This window comes from Anneissia japonica, unplaced genomic scaffold (assembly GCF_011630105.1).
Source record: "Anneissia japonica isolate Jap-2015-1 unplaced genomic scaffold, ASM1163010v1 scaffold287706_len398110_cov188, whole genome shotgun sequence".
In the NCBI taxonomy this organism is placed as follows: domain Eukaryota; kingdom Metazoa; phylum Echinodermata; class Crinoidea; order Comatulida; family Comatulidae; genus Anneissia; species Anneissia japonica.
Genome location: NW_022756069.1, coordinates 313340 through 328007, shown reverse-complemented (window position 1 = coordinate 328007; position 14668 = coordinate 313340). Strand labels below are relative to the sequence as shown.

The window sequence follows — 14668 nt, the reverse complement described above, 5'->3', positions numbered from 1 at the left end:
CTGAATGTGTAACAAATGCACTTGGAATTTATGTGTGTTTTGGGGGCGAAAATTAAACCTATCAGAGAGGCGCTATAATAGCACTTCCTGATTAAATGTAGTTAGGCCTGTAACTGTTTCCCCCCCCCCCATTTTTGCAGTATTTATGTAGATGTAGGTACTTTACCGGTAGTTTAAAGAGCGAAAGTGTAGATATAATGTAATATACAGTAGTTCAATTTATATAACGGTTGACCTCGCAATACACTAACAAAACTTAAAACAAATCAACATAGAATAGGACTCTGTCCAAAGCTATTTAATCTACGTTAACAATTCTACAGCTGTTTGTGGAAAATCTGAAAACAAAAATTCAATAGGGCTTAAAGGTAGACGAATTTAAATTCACAGACCATAAACCTAATCTAGAGGTGATTATTTAATTAAAAACAAATTAATCTTCTTTTTCCTCTTCTTATGGGCCAACTTCATAATTGAAGGCTTCGGTCTATTAGCTTCGGGTTTTTTCAAGAAAGTGCTGTACCGGTTGCTGACCTTTGAAATAAACAGTTGATATTAATGACTATTAATAATACAAAATATATATTATTAAGAACCTCTCATTATATGTACCGTACATTTTTATGACACTGGATTTTACCCTTGTATTTTCCCTCAAATTGTTTGCAAGTTCAGGTTATAGTTTTGTATAGAACAAGAAACGCGTTTAGTTGATGAGCCCGTCCGTCGTTGATGCGAAAGCTCACTAATGTGATTCGTGGACGTAGAAATACAATAAAAGGGCCAAAGATGTAAGCTTTTTTTTTTTTTAAATTCTATTAAGCCTATTTTTTTTTATTCTATTCTTGATACTGATTCATTCTGAACTCGAAGAGAAGAACATTGTTAAATAAATATTTTAACAGGATGTTAAGAAACAAAAGTATTTCTGTGGAAGATCATCGACTTGGTATTTTTCTCGTCTGCCTCTTTTGTGAAGCAATCTCAGCCTGCAGCAAAGTATACTTTACATTGATTAGAAAAGCGGTACCTTGAAAGAATTCGATCACAAACAAAATCTTAAGGCCAAAATAAACCCTAAACAAGCACCTGATTGAGTCTAAGTAACTATACAAGTAGGCCTATTTGCTTTTGTGTGGCCACAATAAAGTAGTCGTCATGACTGAAGTGTATCCAAACACGAATAAACTACATTCCATGTTGCTAAACAGTTTATGATCCCACTAATTGGTGCATATACTGGGTTTTTTTTTTCATTTTGTTTTCTTTGCCGAAGCACAGCGCCGGTGTTGGACTTATTGTAGCATCCCAATGAGTACAGGTTGTACACTCAATGAATAATTGTAACTAGGATAAACCAGAAGCGTTATGGGGTTAGGCCTACGTTAGCAATAATAAGCCCTATCAGAAAATATAAAATATGCCCGGAGATTGTCCCCTAATTGTGCCTTCTATATCCTGTTAATAGCGAGGTCTTAAAAGAAGCCATTTAAAACAAGAGTTTTTTTCTTCTCCACAAAATCCACAAAATAGAATTCTATAGTTTATCTCCAAAATATGAGTAAGATTTAAGATGGGACGGAAGTAGTGAAAACTTAAATAAACTACTAATAGGCCCAGACGTTGGAAATTCTGGCAGTTCAATAGTTCGTATCGGCAATACTCATTGGTAACACGTCTTATTCACATAATCCATCATTACAAAGACTGTCTAGTATACACGGATACCGACTTCTTAGTTAGGTTGAGTAATCAGAGGCGTAGCACTGGCGCTGTCCAGGATTTGATAGAGAGGGGGATCTTCCAAACGTCAAAGCTGAATCTGTAGAAATATACATAGAAGCTAAATTAGCAAACATAAAGATTTATGAAACAATTCATGTGTCAGGGGCGGATTGAAAGATGTCCAAAATGGGGGCCGAAAGTGGGTTTGAGATTGAAATAACACTAGCCTAAAAAGGTCTAAAAAGCCTAAACATTTTTGTTTTTTGACACCCGAAAATACCTCTTAGGCGTTTTGGGCGATCAATTATTTCTTTTTCTTTCTTTCTTTCTCTCTTTCCCCTTTTATTTTGGACTTTGCAAAAGGGGGACCGGGACCGGCGCGGCCCCTCCCCCTTAAATCCGCCCTGCATGTGATTTGATTTCGTTATAAAAAAAATGGGGGAAATAACCAGAAACCCCAGGGTATAACAAGTTCGCAATGTGTCACTAAAGTCCGGTCTCGAAAACTCAAGTTTCCGGGTTGTGATGCAGACAATTGATACTAGGTCCTGTTATAAAATTACAGTCCGGGTTGCAAACTCTCTCTCTCTCTCTCTCTAAATCCTGGTTATGATTAAGAATGACAAACGTAAAAGTCTCCCTCCAATTAAAGACCAGTTCTGGGACCAGAGTTTCCATGGTCTTTAGCAGCTTTGATCTCTAATCATTTGGTACAGTACCACAGAAAAGCAGTTAATTGGGTGGGTGGGGGGTTTAATTGGAGGTTGAAATGTATCACAATTTTATTGAACACTATTTTTCAAAAAATAAAGGTACATAAAAAGTTAACTGAACAACAATTAGTTGTATTGAATACATTTATTGCAAAATCTATATTATTATAAATCATTCAATAAACATATAAAACACATTACAGTAATTGATAAAAGGAAAACATTAAGAAAACTTTCTAGGACAACATTGTTAATTTTTGATTCACTGTAGGCGATGAACAAGCTTTTGAAAAGTACGATAGAGCGGAAGCAGGTCAACTCGGCCCCAGTCAACTCGGCTCCAACTCAACTCAGCCCAAGTTCAACTCAGACCCAAGACTGCTCGGCCTAAATTAACTCTGCCCCATGTCAACTCGGGGGCAGGGCCCCAAGAAGTCAGTGTCATTATTATTGATATCATATCGTTATTATCATTAGTTATATATATGCCATTTTTAGGCCTATCTTTTTATTATTAATAATATTTTAGTATGTTTTATTAATGCAGTTGTTATTGTTATGTGTATGTGATTGAAAATAGAAAATCGAAGGAAAGAAAAAATAGATTTTTGTTATAGACTGAGAATAAAATCGGGGTTTATTAAATGACGTCATGCGAGACAATGCAGGAATGTCAAAGAAACTGAAGAACCAACTTGACATACGAGGAGCAGGGTAGTACCTTCCCCAACTCCTCCCCACTCCTCAACCTCCCGTCGGGGAGAAAACCAAAAATGTATATTTTCTACATATTAGTGTTGGACTCCAAAATCGACCAAATAAGCCTTTGAAACCCACTAAATTGTCATATCAATCAAATCATTATTCTACCTCACATGAGGCAATTATAAAAACCAAAACAGGACATATAATGTTTTTTTTGCATCGACAGCAGGATTCAATTGTAAGAGGACCAATAAGATTACCACATGATGAAGTACGACTACTAAATCGGGTACGGAAAATCCGGATACGATGATCAAGTAATAAAAAAAGAAATAGATTTTTGGTCATAGTTTGAAAAAAAAAATCGGGGTTATTAATGACGCAATGCGAGACAATGTAACAGGAATAGGAATGTCAACGACACCGAAGAATCTTGACATACGAGGGGATGGACAAAGTTCGTGCCGGAAACGTGATACAGAATTATATTTAGGTATATTTCTGACCAAATTAATCAAAATATATACTTCTATGTAATATTTTTTGAAGACTTCGAAGGTTGCTCATAATTATTGTCTACAGAACTCAATTTTACTATAGGTTCTATTTCTGAGACGGAGAATTCGCCAAGAGTTCTCATCGTCTTTTTTGAGTTAAAATTGTGAAATAATCCAAATGATAGAATTGTTAGCAAAAGCTGCTAAAATATTTGATATGATGTAACACAAAAAAATTAAATTATCAAGAATGTATCAAAGTTAATTTCGTTTTGACCAGTATATTTAAACTATTGAATGTTTAGGTATGTTAGTATCAACTATTATAACCTTACATACTTCTAGTATGACTAATTCCAATTTATGGCTTAAAATGTAAATAATTGACTAAAAGGATGATTGATAAAGTCAACAAAGAATTTAAATAAAGCGTTAATAAGCAGTTAAAGAATGACAAATGGTAAATACTGTATGTTTTTAACTTTGCATAGGATAGAACATTTTTCCATAACATACCCTCAAGGCTCTTAGACTATTTCAACAGATAGGCACTAGGCCAACAACAAGACTTGGTCGGGCAGGGTTTAAACAGAATAAAAGTTCTTCAACCCGGTACAGGAAGAGTGGACTGTATAAAATTTAGCTATGTGCAGATACATGACTTTCAGAATGACAAAGACACAATTGCAATTTAACTACCTTTAAATAAACTTTTATTGGAATAGCCAGACATTCTGTCACCTATATTGCACTGATTTTAGAAGTAGGAGTAACTAGTTTCAATTTGTTCAGCAAAAAAATTGATAATCCAATTATTATGAACATAGCTTTAATATGTGTGGCATATTTTCTTTCTCAGTTTAACCCCTGGTTTAACATCATACTGTCATACACAAACATTAGTGTATCAAACTTGACATCACTTATGAATAAAATAATAATGATGGTGTAACTTCATTAATTATAACAATGAGAAGTACATAATATTTTTTCATCAGTTCATTATTACAGATCTTTATCATTCGGGCAATATAGTATATTTTGTAAAATATAACAGATTTCATCACTATGCATGCTTTATTAAGAAGACTGTGTATTCTTAACTTAACAATTTTCCGATAAAAAACATCCCATAAAAAGGCAAGCAATTACTACAGACCACAATAAAACATTAGTTCTATGCTATTTACGATGTGAATGATGTTGCTTCCATTAAATTTGTTTAGTTACTTGGGCCTCTGGGCGTTTATTTGAGGGAGAAATTAATTTCAAATGAATTTCTAGGGAGGGGGAGTTTATTCAACGGGGAGTGTCTATTCAAATAAATAGAGTATATTAAACACCATTAAATGAGCTCTTCCATGTTTTAATAGAATTGTTAAGGTTTCTTCTTCCATGACAAGACAAACAGTAGACCTTTAATATGTGAGCCAATATAAAATTTAAACACCATTTTAAAAATATGTTGTCTAATATCGAATGTGAGATCTTCATAGTAAAATCTTATATTTCTCTGCTCTTGGTACCCGGTTGATAACAAGGCGTCCGTCAAAGCTGAGGGAGGCAAACAACCATGGGTCTGCGGTGGACCACTCAGCAGCATACACGCTGTCTTCATGCTCTTCATAGGTTGTAATCATTTCATCCTGAACTGGCTCTAATGGTTTCCTTAACATAGAAATAAAAATAGAGTATTGTGAACTGTGTTCTTTAATATTTTATTATTGTATTATGTTATTCTGGTAGGCATATTTTTCCCTTTCTTGCTTACCAGTCTTCCTTTGAGTAAAATTTAATTATGAATTATCATGACTGCCTTTTAGTTCTACTTTAAGAAAACTGTCAACTACAGAATGGAATAAACTTCTGATGCAATTAAAATACATCTCAAAATTGGGTTTCAAGAGTAGAAAAAAGAAGCTTGGTGTTTTCAGGATTTGACCCCATGACCCTGATATTGAAAGGCAAGCGTAAACCACTAATACCCTTTTCAGACTACAATTTCGTTGTGATTGAATGTAGTAACTTTAATAAAAGAAACAAGCAATAGGAATGCTTTGATGCACTCAACAGGTTGTAACAGGGTATATATCACAACAAATGAGTACTCCAATTAAGGTAAGACAGACCTTTTTATACCTTGTTTCAAGAACTTATTTTTTTAAAGATCGTCAAAGGAGGGCAGAAAAAAAAAATTAAAATAAAATTTTGTTATCTTAATTTAATTTTATATATACTATAAACATGTAATGCTGAAGATTGTATAGTGCTTTGTAAGGTGCTATGTGCATTGGCCTATAAAACAGTTTATTGGCTGTGTACACTGACAGTAGGTCAGGGCTCTATTAGCGACTACGATTCCGGTCACAGAAAAATAACCACACTATGTTATATTAACTTAATAAATATATTAAATTAATAATTTTGCTTTCACAGTCCCTTGTATTTTCCAGAATGTAAACAATGTAGTAATGGGATGGTTAATAATTAGGAAGAAATATACATATCTTATTCTTGGTGATTTCAAGGCATCGGTGTGCGTAACAAACATTAGAAAAACTTTAATTTTTTTTCTGAAATTCCCATTTTATCGTGGTGCCGGGTGCACTAATTGGCCAAAAATATAATTTTATATTCTATTCGAAATCATCATTTTGCTGGTTTGCTAAACAAGGTATAAAAAAGTCTTACCTAACATATTTGTGTTTGATGGTTTAAAATAAATTATAAAATTTGATGAAATTGAACATACCTGTCACTGTCCTCAATATCGCTATCATCATCATCTTCCTCACGATGGCCATATGGTTCCGATGAAATAGACGAGACGTTATTGAGTATTACCCTGCTATCACTACTGGATGTCAACACTAACTGATCGTGGAAATGGTTGTACCGTACACTCCACACCCTACAAATAAAATACATGGAATAAATATGTTAATATTAATACTAAAGTCACAGAGAAACAACCAATATTCACTTGATTTATATTTATTGTAAATTTACACATAAAGCAAGAATTGAAAATAACAAACAATAATATTTAAGATATTTAATATTTAAGATATTGACATAATTTAACTTTTAAATTAACTAAGCCAGCAGTCATGAGCATTGTAATTTCCAGTTTTTCTGGACAATAAAGAAATTTGTATCTGTATCATCACTGTATTTATAGACAGCAATTTCTTTAACTAACACAATGAAAAACTGACATTACTCATACAGGGAATTGGTCGGTAAACTGGAACACAATCCAAATTGATTATTCATAAAAAAAAAAAAAAATTTGTAAAGGTAAACCTCTTTGTTCAAAGACTCATAAGCAATGACTGCAGCAAATCAAAATTGAATATTTCTCTATCGAGCAATAAAATACAAAGAAGCAACAGTGTAGGACTTGATAGATTGGAATTTGATTTGTTGTTTGTATGAATTGTAAAATGTTTTAAAAATCCTATCGTGTTTTGATTGGAAAACAAATGTTTGTCTTTAAAAATAACATGTTATAAAAAAATTACTTCAATACTTGAAGAGTAAAAAAAAAGTTTCCATTTTTGGATATATACTATATATCAGTGGCGTAGCAGAGTGGGAAGGTATTAGTCTAATACCCTCAAAAAAATATGTTATGCTCTCCCTGTTTCTAACAGAATAATGAAAACTGCGACATTTAGTACCATTACGCAGATTTTACATTAAGTAACCTAGTTGGCATAGAAAAGGTATTAAGAATGTCATTCCTAATACCTAATACCTTAAAGCCTATCTTCGCAATGTTGAACAGTTTGTCTCTGATACACGACCCTCACAGTTCATCTCTTTACAGAATGAGGTAAGAGTTAGTACAGAGCTATGTGACATCGATGATGTCAAAATACGTAATGTAATAGTATTTGTACCGTAAAAATAAGATAGGACCTTCAGTTGATTTTTGCTAGCTAGCTAGGCCATAAGCCAGCCAGCTATAAGGTATGTCAACACTTGCTATTGTATCGATGATTTTATGGCAATGATGATCTAGTCTTAGGCCACTTGTATAATTCAAACAAACATCGTATTGTCATTCTGACAATTTAGGCCCAGGAGCAGCTAGCCTACAGTAGACACACTGAAAGAATAGGCCTACTAGGCCTAGGCTTAGTTTGATGTGGTGCAGTTTGACTATTTTAAAAACACAGATTTTATTGTTTTATGACATTCTTCATTAGATAAGTAAGTGCTATAGTGACGGATCAAGCTTGCAGGTGGGGGAGGGGGTGGGAACGAGATGTGGAAAGATACCCTAGCTTACTCCCAGTAAGGTAGGGAAATGCTATACATATTTAATATTTGAATAGTCACTAACCAATGAGAATGGTCTTTGAGTGTCTTCACTGATGCAGATGTGTTTCTTGTGTCCCAGAACTGAACTTTACAGTCATCGCCGCAGCTCGCTAGGTAGTACTGTTTGTTTGGGTTAAAGTCTACGTCGCGGACAAGCTGACTGTGTGCATTTTCTATTGTGTACACTTCTCTGTAAAATAAATATATTGACATGCCAAAATTATTGCCATTTGTTTATTAAATAAAAAAAATTACTTCTGTTCTTTGACAATGTAAAAAAACTCTATTGTAAACAATAACAAAATATTTTTACCAACAACAGACTTGTCAGTTGTTTGTTTAATGTAATCTCCATTTATCTTAATGTTTTCTAACTGTTCCCAAAGAAGAAAACATTTCCTCTCAATTTTGAAAAAGGACAATAACCTGATGGTAGTGTCATTTCCCATTAAACAAATTACAACAGAAATTGTACTTACTGCATAGTCCTCAGATCCCAGCCTCTGATTGTAGTGTCATTGGCTGTAGCTATTTGAATGTTGTTATGGTGAGGATTCCAACTGCCACTTGTAAACTTTGGATGGCCTTTCACTTCTAATGTTGCCGAGTTACTTATCTAGAATTAAAATATAAATTTGGATGCTTAAATTGTGGTCACAATTGAATTTGTTCATAAATTTGTTGTTTGTTGGTTTTAGTTGATGCTTCAGCTGTTTTGGTAAAGTACTGCTTTGTACAGTATTACTATAATAGACTTGTACAGCTCGCCATATTATTACTTAGCTTTGTGCAACTGTTTATGGAATTAAGGTCTTAATATAGTTTTTCAATGTACCTTTAATATAGTTTTATGTATTGCCAAGTTTGTTTTTTTACTTTTTGATGTACCTGACACACCACATGTTTGTTTTGTGCGTGTCATGCTATCGATCAATCAAGCCAGAGTGACTATTTACTATAGTAAATTAGCAGATAACACACCCTAGCTTGGGATGAGCTGGCCTGGAAATCCCATTGTAGAATGTTGTTTTCTGATAATGTTAACATCTTAGACCCATCTTCTTGAGGCTCCCACATTGTGCTGCAAAATTACAAATTCAATATAACAACAAATAATAATGTTTTTAAAATGGTATATTCATTATAACATCAATACAGAAACAAAAACAGCAAAGTATGTCTAGTATATATGTTTCTTTATGATAATGTTTCATATTTTTAGATACTATTTTTGATCAAGCAATCAGTTAACTTTGAATGACATACAGACTTACAATGCAAATTCTAATTGCTTCCTGGGTGTTAACAATTAAAACTGAAAAATGAAATATTTTATGCTTTACAGTACTAAATCCATAATAAAGCATTGAAATACCATTTTCAGGCTTATTACCTGTATACAGGTACAACTGTACATATAATGTTTACTTGTGATTAATCTTTCAAGTTACAGCATGCTTCTTGTTATCTTGGTTTTTCTCGGCTTCTCAAGAAACATTTGTTCCATCAGTAAATCTCACTTAACTGTCCAAATTTTCTGTTTTTGTCATTTTTGGTGTCTTTGCTGATCACCAATTGGTTATCTTTTTTATTTATTTTTATTACGCCTTGTATCCCTCTGCAAAAGGCGTGGTACAAGTTCATGTATTATTATTATTATTATTATTATTATTATTATCTAGTCAACTTACCAGACAATGTTACCAAAATTTGCACTTTCCAAGTTACAAAGCAACTCTAATGAGGGCGCACTAGAGGTTGTGTCATCGTGACCTTCAACCCCATGCTCAGACAAGTCTGATTCTGTGGGTATCCGCCATAATGATGTCAACCTCTCTGTTTTGTTATCTATAGCTGAACAGAAAAAAAAAATCATTTATTATTCTACAACCTTCCAAGCTAATCATTAACAGATATATTATATTAAGTCATCAACTTTCAATGAGATGGATAAAATAGTTTTGCCGACTTACATACCTTTTAATATGAAAATCCTTATATTTGTCTCCCAGTAGTTTATAGTAACAAATGTAGGACCATTTGTGCAAAAATATGTGACTGCCTCTGGCAAAAAACGCCATTTTCACAATTTCTTATTTCGTATAAGCACCCAAAACGTCCAAGAATCATAATTTTAACCATTTTTTTGGGTTATTTTATAAAAGAAGATATACAGTATTGAAGATACTTTGCTTAATCAACCAATTTCCCTCAAATAAACACTGTTTTAAAGAGGAATTCATGCAAAATCTAGAAAAAAAATAACAAAAACTCAATTTTGTCTGTAATTGGCAAGAAATTTATTTTTCTTCTTTTAATATAATTAATCACATGATAGTGACTTCGGTATTGAGAAACACTAATACAAAGATGATATCTTCTTTATAAAAAGCAATTAAAAAGCTGAACAAAGAAACCTACTTTTATTGTAACATGTTGCAAGAATATTCTTGTCTGCTGGGCTTGATGTTATGTGCCAGATCTCACCATCTTTGTGTAAGTATACTGTTTTGTTAAGCTGGTTATTCTCTTCATCAAAATCTAGAAGATGTACCTAAATCACAAATTTTAGAATATTTATTATAGAAATAATTTAATTGTTTATAATTATTTTTTTTAGTATAATATAAGAAAACAATAACTAAGTATTCATTCAGGCATCCTACAGTCATACAATACCCAAGAGTTGCTGGAGGTGTGGCCCCCTTCCCCTGAAAAATATTTGCAGCATTAATGGCCCAGGAAAAATTTGCTGAGAAAAAAAAGTACTTTAAGTAGCTAAAAAAATCACATATCACTTTATTTCCACAGCTAACTACCCTTCAATTAACACTTGGTCTAGTCCTCCCCACTCTGAACGTAATACCATGCGCCCAAATCAGCTCCCTAATAGAGTACTACAGTGTTACGTCATGATACCACGTGATACTATTATGTTGCTATTGTTGCAAAATTCGTTCAACCGGATGCCATTTTCTCCACTGACAAACCATTGATCTCAACGTAATTATTAAGATGTTGTATCTTACTTTTTCTTTGTAAATTTTAATTGATGATTAATTGTGTGTTCGATAACTAATATAATGCAAGCTTTTGTGTTTTTAGTACATTTTGATGATAAAATATTAGATTTTAAAATGCCTATTCCAGAAAGCCTATGAAGTCATTCAGGCGTAATAATTGGGAAACCAACGTCCGTTGACAACAGAGAGCGCCACCTGGTGTTGTGACGACACGACTGTGGTACACTATATCATTACTCCTCGATATGCCACTGCTGATCGTGTGAAACAGTATGGGTGACAAGCAAAATAAAACTCAACAAACATAGATAACAAATTTGGGCAAACAAAACTAATTTGAGTTGGAGCATCTTATGGAGAGCCAGTTTGTAAATTACATCAGACAATAACTTTAGAATTGTTTGCATCTGGCAAAAAATAAAGATAAATTCACTCACATTTTTTTTTATTTGTAAAGAAAAAAGCTAAAAAAAGAATATTTTTTAAGTTTTTTTGTTTTTCCACTCCTATTTTTTTCAGTGAGTCAGGGGCAGGTGGAGAAGGGCAAACAAACTATTTTTTTTTTGGCATTACCTTATTTATACAAAATTTAAGTACAATACATCAAATATGATCAGCAACTAACTATCATTGATCATTAAACCATTTCACTATTTTTAATGAATTGTGTTTTGACTTGTTTTCTTACCTGGTTATCAAATTTCAAAGATTGAGTTCCAACTAAGAATCTAATTGCATCAGACTCTGCAACTTGAGCAGTTAGTGCCCTCGCCTATAATAAAGTATAAATAATGGAACTGATGAAAAGGCATCCAATGTCAAACATAAATCATGCCGTAATATTTCAAAACAAATAAAACAGGTAGCACCTTGTTAACCTATCAATCATCATATACAGTATTATGAAATATATAAAATAAACCTGCATACAGCTGTACATACTAAGTACTAAATCATAAATTATCAGGAACACAAAAAGTGTATTTTTTACCAGCTTATGGCTGGTAAGTTTAGAATTGGAGTGTGCCCTCAGTAATAATCATCACCAAAATGCTGTTTTTCTTTTTTCTAAATTCAAGTTTAAAAGAACCAAGAGGGCCTAGTCTGTCCTAACCTACCGTAAAACCTCAAACTGAAGCCCAGTGGACTTTATGAAGCAGGTCTTAAATTGAAGCCCCTCTTTAGAATGCAAAATAGCCTTGAAAGATAGCATAGGCATCTTTCGAGATAGTACAGTACAGACACTGTACATGAATTTCAAAAAACAAAATAAATTACTGTAGAAAAACAATCTTGGTTTATACAGTAGTTTAGTTGATTTATTACCAGTTAAATACACTCCATGATGATACAGATTGTTGTTACAGTGACCTTATTTATTGCTTATTGTAGAAATTCACAAAATGTACAGCATTCATTCAGAAGCCACGCTCTTTACTTTACAAAAGTAGCCTCGAAAAGAAGCCCAGGGACTTCAATTCGAGGATTTTACAGTATCCTTAGAAGACATTTCAATTCCCAAATGTTCAAATGAAAGATACGAAATGAGAAATGTTACCCCAGCTCTTTAATGCTTTATGATTTACTCTTGCAGTGCTGTGGCAGGCCTTGTCCTGCAGGAGTTTGTGTGCAAAATAAATTTGGATGTACTGTAGCTGACTCACATTTTCAGACAAAACACATGTTTGCTTTTGGATGTTCCACTGATTTTGATGCAACTACATTTCTTCAGGTAAATGTGGTGCCCGAGTCTTTTCAATTTCTTTCCAGGCACTGACAAATATGGAATGCCAGCCATGTGTACAATTTGACTTTAAGTCGTGTCTCTTGGACTTCTTGTTATGCTTGAATTGAATTTGGTACATACCAATTAGATATCACAAATAACCCATGGATATTGTTTATCAAGGTATGAGGTTTTGAAGATGAGGAATACTGTATGCTAACACTCTGTAATTACTTGTTTAAATGTATTTAGGCATAGGCAGAATTGGTGAGTACGGACTTCTAGGCCAAATTTTTGCGCTGTGGATATATTCTCAGCGCAGGCCTTACTATACAGTCTGGGGTGCCTATACTATTTGATATATATACATTCAAACTTCAATATTCTTAAAAAGCATATATAGCAGCAACAAGGCTGAATTGCATATGATGTACAAAAGTAATAATATATAAAAACAAAGTGGCCATGCTTACGCCGAGATGTAATAATCCATTAAGATATGGAAAGTTATTTTTAAGGTTAAGGACCAATCAGCACATTGGGGTTGTGATCATTTCGGTGTAAGCATTGCCACACAGCCATAGGGGCCTATAAAAAACAGCAAAAAAATTTACAAAAACAAATCAAAATCATAAATTTACAAAAAATAGAAGGAAAATATAAAACTAAGCTAGGCTTCGACAGTTCTTAATCTTATAATACTAGCACGTTGGAAGCCTATGCATATCTAGGAATGCCGACAAAAGCTCGACCGGGCCCTGGCATTAACTACTGCTTAGCGGGGTGTCCACTGTCAGCTCACGCCTACAGTGGCCTTGACGCGGGCCGAAACGACCCTACACAGTGAGTCCGACTAGGCCTAGCCCAGGCCTAGGGCCTACGCCAAGCTAGGAGAGGTTGAACAAGCCAGTTTAGGCCTATTGGAGTAAACGTATACCTAGTCTATGGTTAACTTATTTAAATAAGAATTTCATCGTGACTACGCGTGACTTAGAATAAATAGAAAAGAAGAAGAACCTGAAATTCCAGGCCATAAATAACTGGAGCATCGTCTTCCATTCTTTCTGTTTTTCTTTTGGTGGCAGTGTTACAGTATGGACAGCCTATATAAATTAATGTCAGTAAATAATTACTCAACATGAAATTGTATTTCTGAAAGAATCCTAATTCTATATTTTAATAAAAATTAATATGTTATAGATATTATATTTCCTCATCCCACATACAGCTATAAAATAATCATGTGTAATAATAATTAATACCGATCGTTCAACATAATTCTCTGGCGTTCCATATACATACAAAAACCACAACAGAAGAGAGACGTGAACGAAGTGATGTTGCTGAAGATTATGGTGATTTAGGTATGGAAATACTAGCCTAGTCTTAGAAGTCTAACAATGCACTAGGCCTATATCATTCCTAGAAACAGTGAATTATTAATATATAGACAAATTATTTAATATTTTTGCTTATTACGTAGTCTAAGATTGAAAGTAGGCTAGGCCTGTCTGTAGGAATTCGATACAACTCGGCCACAAGTCAACTCGGCCACAAGTTAACTCGGCCACAAGTCAACTCTGTAACAAGTTAACTCGGCCACAAGTCCACTCAGCCACAAAAAGCTTGGCTATAGTACTAATTATTATTATTGCTGTTATTATTGTTGTCATTGTTGTTATTATTATTGTTGTTTTTATTACCGTTAGTTTTAATATTAATTATTAGTCTTATTAGCATTAACATTATATATTGTTCAAATTTTTGCTGATATTATTATTATTACAGTACCATATAAATAATAAATAATTTTCGATTTATTATTATTATTATTCATATTATTATTATTATTTATTAGTCTTAGTATTATAATTTTAATAATAGTAATTTAAAAAGTTATTGGCGTTTTATTAGTATTTTTCTCATATTATTATTATTATTATTAATATT

At 33.2% G+C, this 14668-nt stretch overlaps 2 protein-coding genes across 3 annotated transcripts in view; one reads left to right on the top strand and one right to left on the bottom strand.

Annotated features, from left to right (window-relative positions):
* Positions 1-4330: 4330 nt before the first annotated feature.
* On the bottom strand, positions 4331-13812 carry LOC117123864 (EARP and GARP complex-interacting protein 1-like). Its single transcript, XM_033269901.1, has 9 exons — positions 13736-13812; positions 11681-11764; positions 10391-10523; positions 9661-9823; positions 8951-9050; positions 8449-8585; positions 7992-8159; positions 6393-6551; positions 4331-5308 (listed from the first exon to the last, which is right to left on the bottom strand). The coding sequence occupies exons 1-9, from the start codon at positions 13775-13777 to the stop codon at positions 5131-5133; spliced, it is 1164 nt and encodes a 387-aa protein (XP_033125792.1). The 5' UTR covers positions 13778-13812; the 3' UTR covers positions 4331-5130.
* Positions 13813-14020: 208 nt separating this feature from the next.
* The window catches only part of LOC117123862 (uridine-cytidine kinase-like 1), a 12957-nt gene continuing 12309 nt past the window's right edge, over positions 14021-14668 (top strand). Inside the window, exon 1 of one of the 2 annotated variants that reach the window (XM_033269897.1) lies at positions 14021-14082. The gene's annotated coding sequence lies outside the window, so the exon portion shown is untranslated. The remainder of the gene's footprint in view (positions 14083-14668) is intronic. The other variant, XM_033269898.1, reaches the window with a different exon arrangement.